Source organism: Monodelphis domestica, chromosome 2, assembly GCF_027887165.1.
Source record: "Monodelphis domestica isolate mMonDom1 chromosome 2, mMonDom1.pri, whole genome shotgun sequence".
Lineage (NCBI taxonomy): Eukaryota > Metazoa > Chordata > Mammalia > Didelphimorphia > Didelphidae > Monodelphis > Monodelphis domestica.
This window is the reverse complement of record NC_077228.1, coordinates 529929133-529947164: the sequence shown is the minus strand read 5'-3', so window position 1 is coordinate 529947164 and position 18032 is coordinate 529929133. Positions and strand designations below refer to the sequence as shown.

The 18032-nt window shown below is 42.8% G+C and overlaps 1 protein-coding gene across 1 annotated transcript; it reads left to right on the top strand.

Annotated features, from left to right (window-relative positions):
• Positions 1–820: 820 nt before the first annotated feature.
• LOC100022714 (5-hydroxytryptamine receptor 3C-like) lies at positions 821–12540 on the top strand. The gene is made up of 8 exons (XM_001374436.3): positions 821–863; positions 2018–2184; positions 2643–2687; positions 3609–3718; positions 4021–4190; positions 9363–9523; positions 11627–11831; positions 11996–12540. The coding sequence occupies exons 1-8, from the start codon at positions 821–823 to the stop codon at positions 12538–12540; spliced, it is 1446 nt and encodes a 481-aa protein (XP_001374473.3).
• The last annotated feature ends 5492 nt before the right edge of the window (positions 12541–18032 follow it).

The following is an 18032-nucleotide window of genomic DNA, read 5'->3' as shown; positions in this document are numbered from 1 at the left end:
GTTTAAGAAAAAGGCATTTTCTAGCTGTGTGACCCTGGGCAAGTCACTTAACCCCCATTGCCTACCTGTTACCACTCTTCTGCCTTGGAACCAATACACAGTATTGATTCCAAGATGGAAGGTCAGGGTTTAAAAAAATGTTTGAAGTAGTTACTATATACAATGAATGCACTGCAAATGGAATGACTGTATGCAATGCAATGTAAATGTTTATGGATTCACTGAGGGAAAATAGCCTATGCCTCTATGCCCACAGTAGTCAGATGCCCAATGACTTCAGCATTCTCCTATGTCCCAAAGTCATTCGATCATAGGAGTATGGGCCTGAGAGGTCCTCTAGCCCAAACATTACAGAGGGGGAAACTGAGTCATGGAGGAGGTAAAATGCCCGGCCCAAAGTTACACAGATATTAAATAGGGGGTACTAGGACTTGAACTCAAGTTATTGACTCCTAGAACTCTTTCAACTGAACCAAATTGCCTGAAATCAGAATCCCAAGGTCCAAATCCCAGCCTTTCCACCTGTCATCTGCCTAATGCAGGGCCAATTATTTCCCCTCTCTGGGTCCTACTTTCCTCATCTGTAAAATAAGGGGGTTGAGCTGGGTTACCTTGAGAGTCTTTCCCAGCTCTAAATCTATGATCTTCTGATCTTAAGCTCAGGGAAGACACCAGAATGGCAAATGCCTTGAATGACAGAAGTAAGCTTGATTTGAATAAACACTTATTAGCTGTCAACCCTTTGCCAAGTCATAGAGATGCAAGGCAAATGCTAGATGCCTACATGACTTCTGTTGTATTGCTACGTGGCCCTGGCAAAATGGCGGAAGGAAAAAAGGCTGGACCAGAGGTGAGCTGGGGGAGTGAGTGGACCCCGTAGACGGACGACTGCTCTGTATCCAAGCCAAGAACCAACATAGCCTGGTTGGACAAATAGTGGCCACTCGCTGAATGCTGGGAGGACCCATAACCGGGAAGGAATCAGGCAGCAATACTCCCCAGGCATGAGCAGCTCCTGTTTGCTCTCCCTCTCCACACTCCCTCTTTTATCAATCTGTTGTTAAAGATGGAAAATGCCAAAGGGAAGGAATGGAGGTGCCATCCTGGACTCCAAACAAGAAGGCTCCGGGAGCTGAACTAAGGAGTGCAAGAGTGGCGGGCTATGTGCAAGAGCAGGGCTAGAGAAGTAGCTGGCATATTCCTAGGGGGGTTCTTGGGCCAGAAACCAATAACAGGGCTGAGTTTGCATGCAGATTTGGGCACGTTTTGCATGGGTGGGGGACCCAGGGGAATTGAGTCAGCTCACCACATCAGTCATTTCCCTACCAATCCCATTCCTTATTTCCTGCCCCAGGAAGGAAAGGCCGAGGACATTGACTCTGGACATTTGGATTTAGAGAATAGGAACAAGGACTCACATTCTTGCTGTGTTATTAGAATTTGCTCCATAGGACTCTCTTTCCCAGCATCCCATTTTGTGCATATGTACGTACGGAGGATATATTTTCATATGGCTCTGCCCTCAGGCTCTCTGCTCCCACAAAGGGTTTGTGGAAGTTGGGGGAGATCCAGGCAGGAGAATTTTGCCCACATGTTCTGTTATTTCTTCTACTTCAAAGGATTACTAGTAAATGTCATAAAATGTAATACTGCAGGGCATCTGGGTAGTTCAGTGGATTGAGAGCAAGGCCTAGAGATGGAAAGTCCTGGGTTCAAATATGGCCTCAGACACATCCCAGCTGTGTGACCCTGGGCAAGTCACTTGACTCCCATTGCCTAGCCCTCACCACTCTTCTGCCTTGGAACCAATATACAGTATTAATTCTAAGATGGAAGGCAAGGGTTTAAAAAGAAAGTAAAATAATAATAATAAAATAAAATACTTGAAGTTATTGGATATTAATTTAAGTCTTATGTTGTCCCAGTATTCCATGGGTGCCCTCGACAAGGACCTGTTGAATAGCACTTTTATCATATACAGAATAGGAAATCCCTATTGTTCCCTCATCTTGACCAGGCAGGGGGGATGACTTCACCGTCAGTTGCTCAGGATTTGACCACCGAGGTGTGGATCCTGCTGTCTTTGCCTCTGTGATGGTCAGAAAGGATTTTCGCCCAGTTCTCAACTACAGTGTCCCAACCCAGGTCAACATCTCCTTCACCTTGTCCGCCATCTTGGATGTGGTGAGTGGTTAGCCCTGCAGCGCTTCCTTGGGCCCCATAACCCCTCGAAGCCCTTGCCTCCTCATTACCCCCCCTGAACCACCATAAAGACCCTAATATCAACAAGGGCATCGTAATATTCTCAGTATTCCTGGTGCCTTCAAAGGACTGAGTTGGGGTGATTTGGAGGGAAGAGATAATCCAGGAAAGCCGCATTCCAGAGGGCTAGCTTTCTAGGCCATCCTGAGTGAGGCCTTGAAGGCTCTACCAAAAAGTAAGCACATTGTCAAAGATCACAGTGCCAGTCTAGCCTCACCTCCTGCCAACTGGAAGTTTTTGGTGCCATCTAGCGGTCCCTCATCTGTTCTAGCCACAAGTATTTCTTTGGAGGTACCATGATGGATAACCCAGAGAATAAGAAGGGGGTGGGCAGGCGTGTTACCAAGCCATATGCCTAGAATGGGATTGTCTCTTAACAGGATGAGCAGCTCCAACTCCTGACATCATTCCTTTGGCTGGACATGGTATGGTCAACTCAACGCCCTTCTGCCTTTCCGTAGATATTCCATTTCTTCTGTCCCTGCTTCTCAAATGATAGTTTGTGAAGTTGACAGGAACTAGACAAGGCCACTGAGGCTGGTCCATGTTTGTGGGCATGTAGGCTCTTGGGCAGTCAGTCAGCTGAGAAGGCAGAGGTGGGACCCCAAAGGTCCTCACAGAGAAGGGGATTCTGGGTAGAAAGTCAAGAAGTAACTACAGATGCTCTGCTCTGAAACATCCAAGCCCATACTCAAGATCTCCCAAGAGAGGAGGCCAATAAAGGGACAAGGAATGACAAATGAAATCTTGTTAGACAGAAAATGGAAGATGGCCTTACTCATCAAGAAAGTATGCGAGGGACAGCAAGGCGGTTCAGTGAATACAGAGTCAGGCCTAGAAATTAGAGGTCCTGGGTTCAAATTTGGCCTCAGACACTTCCCAGCTTCGTGACCCTGGGCAAGCCATTTAACTCCAGTTGCCTAGTCCTTACCACTCTTCTGTCTTAGAGTCCAACAGAAGGTATGGAGTGGTTGTGGTTGTTGTTGTTGCTGCTGTTGCTCCTGCTGCTGCTGTTGTTGTTTTTAAGAAAGTATATGAGAGGAGGCATCTGGGTGGCTCAGTGGATTGAGAGCCAGACCTAGAGATGGGAGGTCTTGGGTTCGAATCTGGACTCAGACACTTCCTAGCTGTGTGACCCTGGGCAAGTCACTACTCCCTGTCCCTTACCACTCTTCTGCCTTAGAACCAGTACCCAATATTGACTCTAAGACAGAAGGTAAGGGTTTTTTTTTAAGAATATATATGAGAGGATGGAGAAATCAGTTTAAAAGAGAATAAAAAATTGGAGGAGAGACATAATCAGACTGGCTCCAAGCTCACTGCAGTCCTGGGTCCCTGAATTCTAGGTCTGGGACAACTTCTTCATCAGCTGGAATCCCGAAGAGTGTGGGGGCATTCAGAGAATCTCTATGACAACTCAAAACCTGTGGCTCCCAGATATCTTCATCATCGAGTCGTGCGTATTGGACCCAGGGAAAGCTAGGAGGAAGCCCAGCCCATTCCCAAGAAAGGAGGGCAAGGCATTTCAGCAGGGCATCCTGTGGGATGAGGAGGAGAAAAAAGAGAAATACTGTGGCTAGAGGCATGACTGAACAGCTTCCACAGAGACCCTGGTGGAGGGGAAGCCATGAGAGCAGAGCATGAAAAGGAAGTGGGGGGGGGGGGCTAGCACTGGGATGACCTGGGGTAAGAGGGAAGCAAGAGGTAAAAGGAAGGGAGAATCCATAGCTCCTACCTCCTGCAACCTCTTATATGCAGCATAGAAGTGGATCAGACTCCAACAGGTCTCTCTGCATATGTGAGCAATGAAGGTCGCATCCAGTATAAAAAGCCAATGAAGGTGACCACCATCTGTAACCTGGACATCTTCCGCTTCCCGTTTGACAGGCAGAATTGCACTCTGACCTTTAGCTCCTTTCTCTACACAGGTGAGTAGGAGGTGTGTGTGTGTGTGTGTGTGTGTGTCTGACTGACTGACAGACAGAAAGAAAGAGGGAGGGAAGGAGGGGCAGGGGAAGACTGAGAGAGGGAGAGAAGGGGCAAGGAGGGAAGGAGAAAGAGAGAGAGAGGATGGGAGAGAAAGAGGGAGAGGAAGAAAGGGAGAGACAGACAGAAAAGACAGAGGGGAGAGGAAGGGAGGGAGGGAGAGAGGAAAAGAGAAATTAATGGTGATCCTCAAAGGAAGTTGAGGAAGCTATGATAAAGTCCAAGGAAAGGGTTGGTCTGGGGTTAGGAGATGGTTCAGATGGACAGCAGAGGCATGAAGGGTTATGCCAAATTTATTAGGACAGGAGAGAAAAGAAAGTATCCCTTGAACCACAAAGAAGTCTCTTGTGTTTGTCCCCACTGTTGCAATGGATAATTTGGTCTCCCTGTCTCAAGCCCTTCTCCACTCCAATTCATCCTCTACTCAGCTGCCAAAAGGGTTTTCCTAAAGTTCAGGTCTACTTTAAAAATTAAATTATATCTCTAATAAAATAATAATATTATTAAACATTAATAATAAAAATATTAGTAATAAAATATCATATTTTATGTGGTTTATTAAGAATTATTAGAAATCAAGGATACAAAATAAAAACCACGTGCCCATGACTGATTAGCCCATTCATAATCCCCTCGCTTAGCTTACCACTGCACTTGCTACATCATTGCAATGGCAGAGAAGAGAGCGTGGTAGGCATTACTGCCAGTTAAATACCAATTGTGATCTAACCTACATGGAGACTCAGGTGAGATTATAGGGAATTCTGGGAAATATCAAGGACTTCTGGGGATTGAAGTCTAGGGTTCAAAATCTCCATTTATACATATCCCCCTGCGCTCAGCAAACATTGGTTTTGCTGTCTGTCTTCTATTTCCCTCTTTATCTAACTATTGTTATTTCCTCTTAGAAACTGAATATTGTATACATCTGTAGTTAGACGTGCTCTAGGACTACAAGATGATTATGTTAAATGATCAATGGGGAGATTAGACTCCCAATGATCATCAGGGGGGATTGTGAAACTTCAATTTAGCTATTTCCTTCATTGTAACAATGAAGATACTTAGTTTAACAAAATCAGGAATGTCTTGGGAACTTTAAATTACTCCACGCTACTGTGATAGAGACATGAGAGAGAGAGGTTTTGCCAAGATGCAGGGCTGGAGATCTAGCTCTAGATGTCAGTCAAGAGAAGATTCCAATGGAATGTTCCCAGGGAGGGCAGTTGGGGGCTTTTGCTGGCCACAATGAGAAGAGAAATTTGGCTTTTGGTTTCTGTGTCTCTGACTGGAGGTCACTTTCTCGCTCCCTGGAAGTTTGAGGCTGGCTGAAAGACCTTTTGTGAGGCTGGCTTGGTTTTGGGGGTTTATCTGGCTCTGAGCAAAGGAAGCTGACCAGGGGAGAAGCTTTTGAGTTGGTGGTCTATAAGAGAGTTGAACTGACCAGCCAAAAAAGAGAGACTTTGAACTTTGTTTCTTTCTGGGGTTAAGCTGAGAGATCTGGCTGATTTGTGAAGAAAAAGAAAGAAGATTTTAAACTGCTGTTGTCCTCCATCTCCCTAACTGTCTCAGAGTCATAGTTTGTGACTGGAATACTTCCTCAAACCTTTCTAAAATTATCCCTGTAGTCTAGGGAAATCTTCATCCCTCTTACCTCAGTTTCCCATCCCAATAAAGCCCCTGACTGAGAAAGCACTTGGAGTATCTTTATAGTTCACTCAGGAGGGAGAGAAAAAGCAAAGGCTTCAAGAAGATTTGGGAGGCGAGGGAGGCAAAAGGGAGAGGTTGGTTAAGGGAGGGAGTGAGGGAGGAAGGGGGTTAGGAAATAGATTGATCCATCAGCAATCAGTAGGGATCAATAGGCAAACCCCAGAGTAAACCCCAGGGCAGTCCCTTATAAGTAGTCCCCTGTGTACCAGCATCCCTGAGCATTTCTCTCTGTTCCACATCCATTACAAATAAGCAGGTTTAGGTTCCTGTAGCAGCTTCTCTAGTCACAGCCAGCCAGAGAACAACAATCATTGCTGAAGAAACAGTTCCCCTTCAGTTTACCATTCTCTATTTCAACAAGTAACAGTTTCTTTCAGTTTACTTATTTTATTACACTATTTAGACATACTTTAGGGGAAGATAAAGTTGTAATCTCCTGATTACAGGTACTTAGTTCTCACCTTATAGTGAAGCTAAAACTTTAAGCTAAGTCTTTTTTTAGATCTTAATACAAAAAGGTGTTAAGTAACTATAAAGGTTAAATTAATCACAAAAAGGTCAAGTAACTAACAAAAGGTGAACTTAACAAAGGAGTGTTAAGTAACTCTAAAGATATAATCTAATCAAAAGAAGATGAGAACTAGGAATGGGCATTTAGAGGAGGAGACACAAGGGTGAAAGGTCTATATATTTGGTTCCCTTGCTGTCTCCGGGAATTCCTTATTGGCAAAATCCTTATTGGCAATAGAGAGTTAGCTGAGAGCAGCATGCTGAATCTTCCAGCATCTTAGCGTGGCTACAAGCTATTTGTCCGGTTCGGTGAGTGTGTCACTTCCTCGCTTCGCTCTCTTTTCCCCAGAGAGGTGGCTCTGATCACTTCCTGTGAGCTGCCTGGGTGCCAGTTCCATCTTGGAACTCAGCCTGGAGGAGCTCCCTCAGACAGCTTCCTTGAGATGGTCTCATGGTGAGTGATAAGACTGACTTTCCTTTCCCTTGTCTCTCAGGAGAGGCCCCTTTGGCCAAGGCCTTTAACTCCCTCCTGGCTCAGCCTGAGCCGGAGCAGTTTAAATTAACTGTTTCCTCTCTATCTCTCTTCTCCTTAATTCCTTCTCTCTATATAAATTAAAATCACCATAATTTCCAGCTAACTTGGATATTTTATTATCTGGGATATCCAATGGCTACCAATAATTAATTTAGATATTAAGTCACAACTATAAAATTATCCTTATACTACACTGTTACTTCGCTATGATCCTCTTAAGGCCTTCTAGGTATAGAGAGATCCTCAGCTCTAGGATCACGTAGTAACTCCTCTGTTTGGCCCTTAAAACTCTACTTCCTACCTTTACACATAGTTCACACCCCTCCACACACTCTTTAGTCCAGACATGGTGTCCTTGATATTCCACATATAAGACACTCCATTACCCATCACAGTTTTTTCGAAGTCTATGCTCTAGGCTTGCAATGCTCTCCTTCTCTACTATAACTTCTCTACTTCTCTGCTGTAACCTCTTGGAATCCTAGTTTCTGTTAAGACAACTCAAGCTCTGTTTTGTATGTGAAAGTTTTCTTGACTTTGCCAGATGCTAATTCTCTTTCCCTCCAACTACTTTTCTGGCCTTGCAGCCTGATGAGGGTAATTCATTCTGGAAAAGCCTTTTATGGATCAATTAAGTAAAAAAACATAATTCCTCTTTATTACAATGGGATAAATTTTTATTTGTTCCCAAACTCTTAATTTAATATTTGTTTATACTAAAACACTGAATCCATTCAAATGAACAGAATTTCTTTAATGTCTGTAATTGATCCTATGATGCAGAAAAGCAGAAGAATACGGACTAAATAACTCATTGATGTTAAATTTATATTGTAGTTGGACTTGAATATCTAATTGATGGTCACCAGGGATTTAATTTCAAAATCCCAAAATGAATTATTAAAGTAAAATGTAAATTTATGGTAGTTTGTTTACAATAGAGAGAAGATTAAGGAATGAGAGAGAGAGAAAACTCAGGCTTCCTCTGAGCCAGGTAGAAATTTGAAGGTTCTAATCAGGGAAAAGAGTCTCAAGATGATGGGCCTTTCTGGGAGGTTTACACCTCCAGAAAGGCAGGGTCACTAAGTCAACCTTTCACTCACCAACAGCAAGTCTAAAAGGAAAGCAGTCTGAGGTCTCCTGCACGAGCTCCTCTAGGGGTCCAGTTCACAGTCAAGTCCAAGTGTCTGTCTTCCCTTCAGCTCCCTTCAGAATGACTAATCTTTCACTCCAAGCCCGGGTGACTGACTGTTCTTTTCAGTCTTTATTTCCTCTATTTAAAGACCTTTTTTCTCTTGTTCACCTCCCCTAAATTTCACATCTACCAATCATAGCAGACGCTCCTCTCCAGGACTGCCCACCCTTTCACACGTGGGTCACAGACCTCCCATTCAATGTATGAAATGGGTATTTACACCTTTTTTGGTTAACACCTTTTTTGGTTACTTCACCTTTAGTAGTTAGTTAACACCTTTTTGTAGTTAAAATGGGTAGATCTACTTTAAATACTGAGTTACCACCTTTTGGGATTAAAATCTAAAAATAGATTGTGGATTACAACTCAATCTTCCCAATAAAGGAAGAGCTAAATTCCTTCATTGTTACAATCAGGTTATAATTTAATCTTCACAATAAAGGAAGAGCTAAGTATCTTCATTGTTACAATCAGGAGATAACTAAATCCAATATTCACATTGGAAATAAATCAGATGATATCACATTCACCAAACAACTTGGTATCTGGTGGAAAGGAGACCTAAAGGAGAACCACTGTTGTGCATGATACTGAGATTATCACTACTTCAAGTAGGCAGTCTCTGTTTGTCTCAGGAATTAATACACCATATGTCAACCATACAACTGCATGTGATTTTGTAGAAACTTTCAGTTCTTTTCTCAGTTGTTTGAAAAGCATGGAAGACTCAAAATCATCCTCATAAATGCAAAGAAATGTCATATACACCTTAGTAAAGACACCTGATAACACCTTTAAAAAAAAAACCAACCTTACTACAGTATTGCCCAGGGTCACACAGCTAAGAAATATCAGAGGGCAAATTTGAACCTAGGACCTCCCATCTCTAGACCTGGCTCTCAATCCACTGAGCCACCCAGCTGCCCCCTGATAACACTTATTATAAAATCAAATGTTCAAAACTCAAATGGGTGTATCTCAGGATCTGATTTATTCCTTATGCATATATTCTGTACTTATTAATGCTTTCCCTATTAGAATGTAATCTCCTTAGGATCAGAAATTGTGTTATTTTGTCTTTGTATCCCCTACATATAGCACCAAGTCTGGCACATAGTAGATATTTCAATTCTCATTGATGGATTGACTGTTTCTCCCTCACAGTGGACGACATGTTGTTGGGCATGGAAAAGGAACTGTGGGAGATTGTAGACACATCACGCAATCTTATCAAGACCCAAGGGGAGTGGGAACTCCTGGCCATCAACAAAGCAACCCCAAAGTTGGCAGTGGGGTCCAGCCTTTATGACCAGATCATGTTTCATGTGAGCCCACAGGTCCCCATTTTATAATACTCCCCCATCATAAATATTTGCTCAAATTCCACCTTTATCTGAAATTTTTATCAAACCAAAATTGTTTTGACTTTTGGAATCTATAATTTAAGACATCTTTGGTTCTATTTGGTTGTGGTTTTCAGAGCTTTGTGATTCTTAAACTATCCCTCTTTGACCTGTTTTCTGGTCAGTTTTTTTTTTTAATAGAAGAGACCTTATATTTTCTTCTTTTTAAATTATTGATGTTGTCTTATCTCATGGAAACACTGAGTTTCTCTTTGCTTCATTCCATTTTAAACAGAGCTCCTTATTTGTATAAAGTTTTCTGAAACCTTCTGTTTTAACCTATTTATTCTCCTTTTATTTTTTGTTCTTAATCTTTTTTCCTTTAAAATTTTATTTTGTATCTCTTACTTCATTTCTTCCAGTCACTTTTGTAGTCAAAGAATTCTATATAGTCCCTCATAGCCAAGTCATTTTTTTTCTCTGAGGCTCAGTTTACAGTTGTGGGTTAATCCTTTCTTCTGGGCTTACTTCAACTCTGATGGACCAAATGTCCATTTGCCTAAAAGACCATTTTATGGAGAATTCACAGAAAGCAAGTACTCACAGAGAAACAATATAAGAACGCTCCCAAGATCTCTGAAGTTCTCTGGCATTGATTATGAGACATGGGAGACATTGGCAAAGGATTGTCCAGCAAGGCATGCCCACATCAAAAAACGTGCTATGTTCTGTGGACAAAGCAGAGTTGTAAAGAAACATGAGGTGCTCAAGTTTAAAGACATCTCCATCCCAAATGTTCACACCAGTTATTTGTGTCTCACCTGCGGTAGAACCTTCCAAGCTTGACTGGTCTGATCAGTCACAGCTAGGCACACTCTACATTGTCCCCAACATACAGATGGCATTTTGGTCCTCTCTGGGTATGGAGGACAACAACCAACCTCTTGGGCTTCTCTTAACCCACAGTATTTCATCAACTTGTTTAGTGTTTTCTTTTGTTTACTTCTATGTCCAGCTTCAGTTCTTAAATTGGGATTCTGTAAACAAATTAGTTTTCTTGGTATGGTTTGGATAGACCTTGTTTGGTCTCATCCCATCTCTCATCTAGACATCACTGATGATCTGGAAGAGGAGGCTGGTACTAGCTCTTACCTTCTGCCTTAGCTCCTGTCTTCTGTCATAGTCCCTGGGCAGCCACTGTAGGTTTTGGCTTCCAACAGTCTCTCTCTCTCCTCCTTTCCTGATCACCATTCGGGATCTGATTTGATCATCTGGTCTCAATCCTCTTGCATAGCACCCCCTCTCCCACCTTGTGCTTATGCCAAGGAATCCAATTAGTCTAGTCTCCTGCTATGGCTCCCAGTACTCAAGGACTACATGGTTGGACTCTGCTTCCATGTCTAATAATCTATGGGGGCTGGCTCTGGTCCCTGCTCCTGTTTTCACAGATCAGGGTTGGTATCTGGTCTCAGGCCACCTAATTATTGGAGTTCACATCGGCTTGCAGACCCTCTGTTGAGAGCAGTGACTTGTTTCGGATCTATGTGCAGGGAGTTCTTGCTGGCTTCCCTTGCACAGTGCCTCTCCCAGATTTGGACCCATTCTCCAGAGTTCACTACCAGCCTTTACCAGCTGCTGGCCATCTTTTTGCCCGATTCTGGACTGGATGGGAGAATCAACTTCTTTTTCTCTTCCATTTTCTTTGTCACCAGTCTATTTAGGCTCCTTTTCAGACATTAGCTAGGTAGGGTTTGTAGCACAGAACTGGTCTCCTCTACGACTATTCAGGTTGCCATCTTAACCAGAAATCTTTTCAACTCCTTCTGCCTGGAAAGCTTCTCTGATCAAAGATCTTTCCATTGTTCTGTCCTGGGTTCCTAAATTGTAACCCTTTCCTGAGACCTGACACATGGCCCTTGACTTTGGGGAGCTTCGGGTGTACACTTTCAGCATGGAGCAATGCTCGCACTGGGCTCTGGGAAAAGGGGCAGCTTTATCTGTAAGAAATCCTGTTCTCCCTATCAAGTGCAACTTCTTCATCACTTTTCCTTCCTCCTCCTCCTCCTCCTCCTCCTTCACCTCCAGGTGGCCATCAGGCGTCGACCTGGCCTGTATGTGATAAACCTGCTTTTGCCCAGTGGATTTCTGATTGCAATCGATGCCCTGAGCTTCCTTCTGCCAGCGGAGAGTGGCCACCGAGCCCCTTTCAAGATGACCCTGCTCCTGGGATACACCGTCTTCCTGCTCATGATGAACGATTTACTGCCAGCCAGTGGCGTCCCACTGATAAGTATGATTCCTTCCGCTGCTCAGGGGCAAGAGAAGGGGGACTGTTTGCTTGCACTAGCTCGAGGGGAGAAGGGATGTTGGGGAGAAAGCACTTCCGGCCAGGGCGGGACTGGGGAAAGGTGACAATGGAGAAACTGCCTTACGGCAGCCCCATATGATCCTCAGGTGTATACTTTGCTCTGTGTCTGACGCTGATGGTGGTCAGCCTGCTGGAGTCCATCCTCATCACCTCTCTCTTGCACGTGGTCTCTACCCAACCCCGTCCCATGCCCCACTGGCTCCGTTCCTTTGTGTTGAGATCTAGCAGAGTGACAGAATGCTGCAACCAGAGGCCCCAGGAAGAGAGCGAGGGTCACGGACCCAAGCCCATCCGTCTGCCCCGTAAGTGGCCTCATGGACTATCCCCTCGCCCCAAAATTCTACAACCCGTCACCGGACTGTTCCCGGCGCTGCTGTCCTTGTTCACCTTTGTCTGTGCCCCTCTCCTTGCTGCAGACCTAAAGGACCCAGAGCCAATGGCGGGATGGGAGCCGAGCCCAGGCAAGACAGAGCCAAAGGGAGACCCACAGTCTGACCAGCGGATCCAGGAGCCTCAGGTCGCCGGCTCGTGGGTGAAGTTCAGCCTTGCTCTGGACACATTTCTATGTTGGCTTTATCTGCTGTTCATGAGCTCCTCCCTCATCACAGTCATCGTTCTCTGGAATGCCTAGAAGTGGGGCTTCCCCTGCACCCACCCTGCCAGCTGCCAGCGCCAGCTCCCCTCCAACAGCCCATCCTGGCCCACTCCCCTTCCCAGCAGCCTTCTCGGGCTACACAACCGATTCACAAAGTCCAGAGGACTGAAGGTAAACCGTGCGATGAGCTCAGGGTACCCCGCGAAATCTCTCTTTTTACACATAGCCACTGAAGGGATTTCTTTGATTTGACTTCATATTTGCTACCAGAAATGGCTCTCCCTTCCCCCCAGCAGGTCAAGGTAAGAGGGAAGGAGAATAGATTTAAGTTACTATTTATTGAAGGAGGGAAATGTTGCATGTACTTTCAGATGAAATCAATATCTTTTTTTATTAAACTTTCCCCCCAGTAATCTGGGTTTGTAATATAAATGCTAAGCACAAGGGTGGCTGGGTGGCTCAATGGATGGAGAGCCAGGCTTAGAGATGAGAGGTCCTGGGTTCAAATCTGGACTCAGACACTTCCGAGCTGTGTGACCCTGGGCAAGTCACTTGACCCTCATTGCCTAGCCCATACTGCTCTTCTGGCTTGGAACCAATACACAGTTTTGATTCCAAGACAGAAGGTAAGGGGTTTAATTTAAAAAAAAAAAAAGCTAAGCACATCAATAAACTTAAAAACAAGAATTACACCTATCTGTCACATTGTACGTTTTTGTTGTCTAGGGGTATCTGCACTCTTGGGGGTTCAGAAAAACAAACTCACACTTTCCTGGTGTCTCCGAAGGGGAGGATACCAGGCAGCTTACTTTCATTTAGCTTCCTCCATCCAAATGCTGAGTGTACATGAATAATTTCAGACATGAGCAAGCATCTCTCTCTAAGCACACTTTAAACAGAAACCAGGAACGTCACAAGATTAGAGTAGCTGCTAGAGTATGTGAGAGTGATAAGCTCTTCCACTTGGGAACCAGATAAAATCCCAACTCGACCAGAGAGAGAACAATCTAGCCAGGAAAGTCCACTCTGAGACGTGTCTAGGAATACAAGCATTTAAGAGACGTGTCCAGGTTGTAATCAAGGGCATTTGGGGCTGGGGCTGCCTTCTCTGGCTCTTTGGAGATCTGCGTTCCCTTGAGCCATTCAAAAGTCCTCCTCACTAGGGGGCAGCTGGGTAGCTCAGTGCTTTGAGAGCCAGGCCCAGAGAGGGGAGGTCCTGGGTTCAAATCTGGCCTCCGACACTTCCCAGCTGTGTGACCCTGGGCAAGTCATTTGACCCCCATTGCCTAACCCTTACCATTCTTCTGCCTTGGAGCCAATACACAGTATTGATTCCAAGGCGGAAGGTGAGGGTTTAAAAAAAAAAAAGTCCTCCTCACTGGTCACTCCAACACTCTTACATTCAACTTTTCTCACTTTTCCTCTGAAGTCTTTCTTCATCTGTCCTCAGCTTGTAGAACTCAAAGGTCTCAGGAGAACATTATACACACAGACTGACACACTGTGGTACAATCGAAGGTGATGGACTTCTCCATTAGTGGCAATGTAATGTCCCTGAACAATCTGCAGGTATCTAAAAAACACTATCCACAAGCAGAGGACAAACTGTGGGAGTAAAAACACCAAGGAAAAGCAACTGCTTAACTACAAGGGTTGAGGGGATATGACAGAGGAGAGACTCTAAACGAACACTCTAATGAGAATACTAACAACATGGAAATGGGTTCAAATCAAGAACACATGTGAAACTCAGTGGAATCACGAGTCAGCTATGGGGAGGAAAAGAAAATGATCTATGTCTTTAACGAATAATGCTTGGAAATGATCAAATAAAATATTATAAAATTAAAAAAAAAAAAGAACTCAAAGGTCTCTCCATGAATCAGAAGTTCCATCTCTCTTCACATACAAGGAGTAAAGCATTGGAGGGCTGTCATTCAGGATCCACTCTACTTGCCTAGGGATTTAGGTGTGTGTGTGTGCGTGTGCATACATACATACATATATACACACATATGTGCATGCATGTATAATAGCTACATATATAAAGTCGATGTATACTTGTACATGTATACGTAGATGGAATGCGCATGTGTTTTAAACTATTTTTTCAAGATTACATGTTAGTACAATTCTCTATAATAATTTTCTAATATTTTGCACCCATATTCTCTCCCTCCCTCCCATCATTTCCCCTTCACCAAGATGGCAGGTAATATGATAAGGGTTGTACATGCCGAATTATTGTAAGGGGGCAGAAATGTGAGGGGTTTTATAAAGGTTGGACTGGATTGTTTAAGAATAGGGTCAACAGAAATGTAATTAATTCCAAAGAGATTTATTTTCACAATTTATTTATAAAATATAGAAAGAGTGAAAGTAAGAAAAATCAGGGAGAGGTTAGGGAAAGATATCTAGGCTAAGCACAAAGTAATTTGCTCTGACCCCTGGCTCAACCCAGGCAGGGCTAATTAGTCCTTAGCCAGGGGATGCAGGGAGCCTCTCTCAAGAGGGAGGCCTCTCCTGAGGCTCCTCCCTTTAGAAAATCCAGGAAAGGAGTCAGCCTTTGCACTCATCACGTGTCAGGCCAAAGGGAAGCAGTCTGAGATCTCAAGCCTGAGCTCCTCCAAAGTCAAGTCGAAGACCCAAGAAAGTCCTCATAGGAAGATCTTAGCATTTTTAAAGATCATTTCTCTTCGTCACTTCCTGTGACTTCCTTCCATTTATGTGTACCAATTACAGCTCAGGCTTTGCTTAGGACTGCCCAGGGGACAGCCAGTCAATTCTGATTCATCACTCACTATAGCACATGTGAGTGGGGTATATACACTTTTGGTGATTAAATCTAAAAATGGGAGGGGAGAGTTAATTGAATCTTCATATTATATGATACATATTTTCATGTTTAACACATATCACTTACACTCAAGAAAAATTATGGAGAAAATAAAATAAAGAATAGCATGCTTCAATCTGCATTCAGACTTCTTCAGTTCCTTCTACAGCAGTGGATGGCCTTTTCCATCATGAATCCCTTGGAGTTGCCCTAGGGCAATGATGGTGAACCTTTTAGAGGGGCTGGTAATATAAGAAATGTCCTCAGGTGAGGGGGAGGGGAGCAGCCTGCCCTGTATCCCTCTGGCTTTCTAGTAACAAACTCTAGCAAACTCTGTGCTGGGGTGACAGTGTGTGTGCCCACAGAGAGGGCTCTGAGTGCCCCCCCTGGCATGCATGCCATAGGTTTGCCACCATGGCCCTATAGCCTTGCATTGCTGATCATAGTTAAGTCATTCAATGCTGATCATAGTACATTATTGCTGTTGCTATATACAACATTCTCCTGGTTCTGCTCGCTTCATATAAGGGTTTCCAGGCTTTTTGTGATCATCAGGTTTATCATTTCTTATGGCACAATAGTATTCCATTACAATTATATACCACAACTTGTTCAGCCATTCCCCAACTGATGAATATCCCTTCAAATTCCAGTTCTTTGCCACCACAAAAAGAACTGCTATAAATATTTGGGTACAAATAGGTCCCTTTCCCCTTTCTTTGATCTCTTGGGGATACAGACCTACTAATGGGATTAATGGGTCAGAAGGTATGCACAGTTTTATGGCCCTTTGGGCATGGTTCCAAATTGCTTTCCAGAATTGTTGTATTCACTCACAGGTCACCAACAGTGTATTAGTACCCCAATTTTTCCACATCCCCTCCAACATTCATCATTTCCCTTTTTTGTCAAATTAGCCAATGTTAGGTGTGAGGTGGTACCTCAGAGTTGTTTTGATTTGCATTTCTCTAATTGATCATGATTTGGAGTGTTTTTTTCATATGACTAAATATAGTTTTAATCCCTTCATCTGAGAATGACCTATTCATATTCTTTGGTCACTTGTCAGTTTGGAAATGTCTTGTATTCTTATAAATTTGACTCAGTTCTCTATATATTTGAGAATTGAGACCTTTGTCAGAGTCTCATGATGTACAATTTCCCCCAGCTTGTTGTTTTTCCCTTTTAATCCTGATTGCATTGATTTTGTTTGTGCAAGACCTTTTAAGTTTAATGTAGTAAAAGTTATCTATTTTACACCTTGTAATGATCTCATTGTCTCGTTTGGACATAAATTCTTCCCTTATCCATAGATCTGACAGGTAAATTATTCTATGCACTCTAATTTGTTTATGGTTTCACTCCTTATTTCTAAACCATGTATCCATTTTGACTTTACCTTTGTATATGTTATATAAACAGATGGAAGCCATGAAAAGCAGCATAGACCAAACTGAAAGGGAAAAATCAAAAGATTATAGCAGAAAATCAAAAGATTATGGAGAAAAACCAGTCTTTAAAGACCAGAATTAGGCAATTGGAAGCCAATGATCTTGCAAAACAACAAGAATTAAAAAAGCAAAGTCAAAAGACTGACAGAATAGAAGAAAACACAAAATATCTCACTGACAAGATGATAGATCATTGAAACTGGTCACAAAGAGACAATTTGAGAATCATTGTTCTACCTGAAAACCCAGAAATAAACAGAAATCTTGAAATCATACTACAAGAAATTATCCAAGAAAACTGCCCTGATGTTCTTGAACAAGAGGGCAAAATAGACATTGAAAAAGTTCATAGAACACCATCTACACTAAATGCTCAAAAGACAACCCCCAGGAATGTAATTACCAAATTTAAAATTCCAAGCTAAGGAAAAAATTTTACAAGTAGCCAAAAAAAGACAATTCAGATATCAAGGAGCACCAATCAGGATTATACAAGATCTGGCAGCTTCCACATTAAAGGATCGCAAGGCTTGGAATATGATATTCAGAAAGGCATGAGAAATGGGTCTTCAACCAAGGATCACCTACCCATCAAAACTGACTATATACTTCCAGGGGAAAATATGGGCATTCAACAAAATAGAAGATTTCCAAATATTTGTAAAGAAAAGACCAGAACTAAGTGGAAATTTTGATATCAAAACACAAAAATCAAGAGAAACATGAAAAGGTAAATAAGAAAGAAAGAGGAAAGGGGGGAAATGTTTTTTTATTTAACTTTTCTTCTTTAAGGGCTTCAATAAGATCAAATTGTTTATATTAATATATGGGAAGATGTTATTTGTAACTCTCAAAAATTATATTCACTATTATAGTAATTAGAAGAATCATTCATTGGTAAAGATTGGGGTAATAAGTGGTTTAAGATGATATGCAAAAAAGAAAAAGAAAAAGGGAGAGGGGAATAGAAGATAGCACCAAGAGAAACTAGAAGGAATAAGATAAATAAGATAATGGATATCACACAAATGGGAAGGGGAGGGGACGAATACTATTATAAGAGGGAGAAGAAGAGAGTGCTAATAGGAAATACTTAAACTTTACTCTCAATGAAATCAATTCTGAGAGGGAAGAGCATCTAGATCCATTGGGGTATAGAATTATATCTTACCCTACAGGGAAAGTGAGAAGGGAAAAACTAAGGGGGGGGGGTAGTGGAGCAGGGAGTAAAAAAAAGGAGG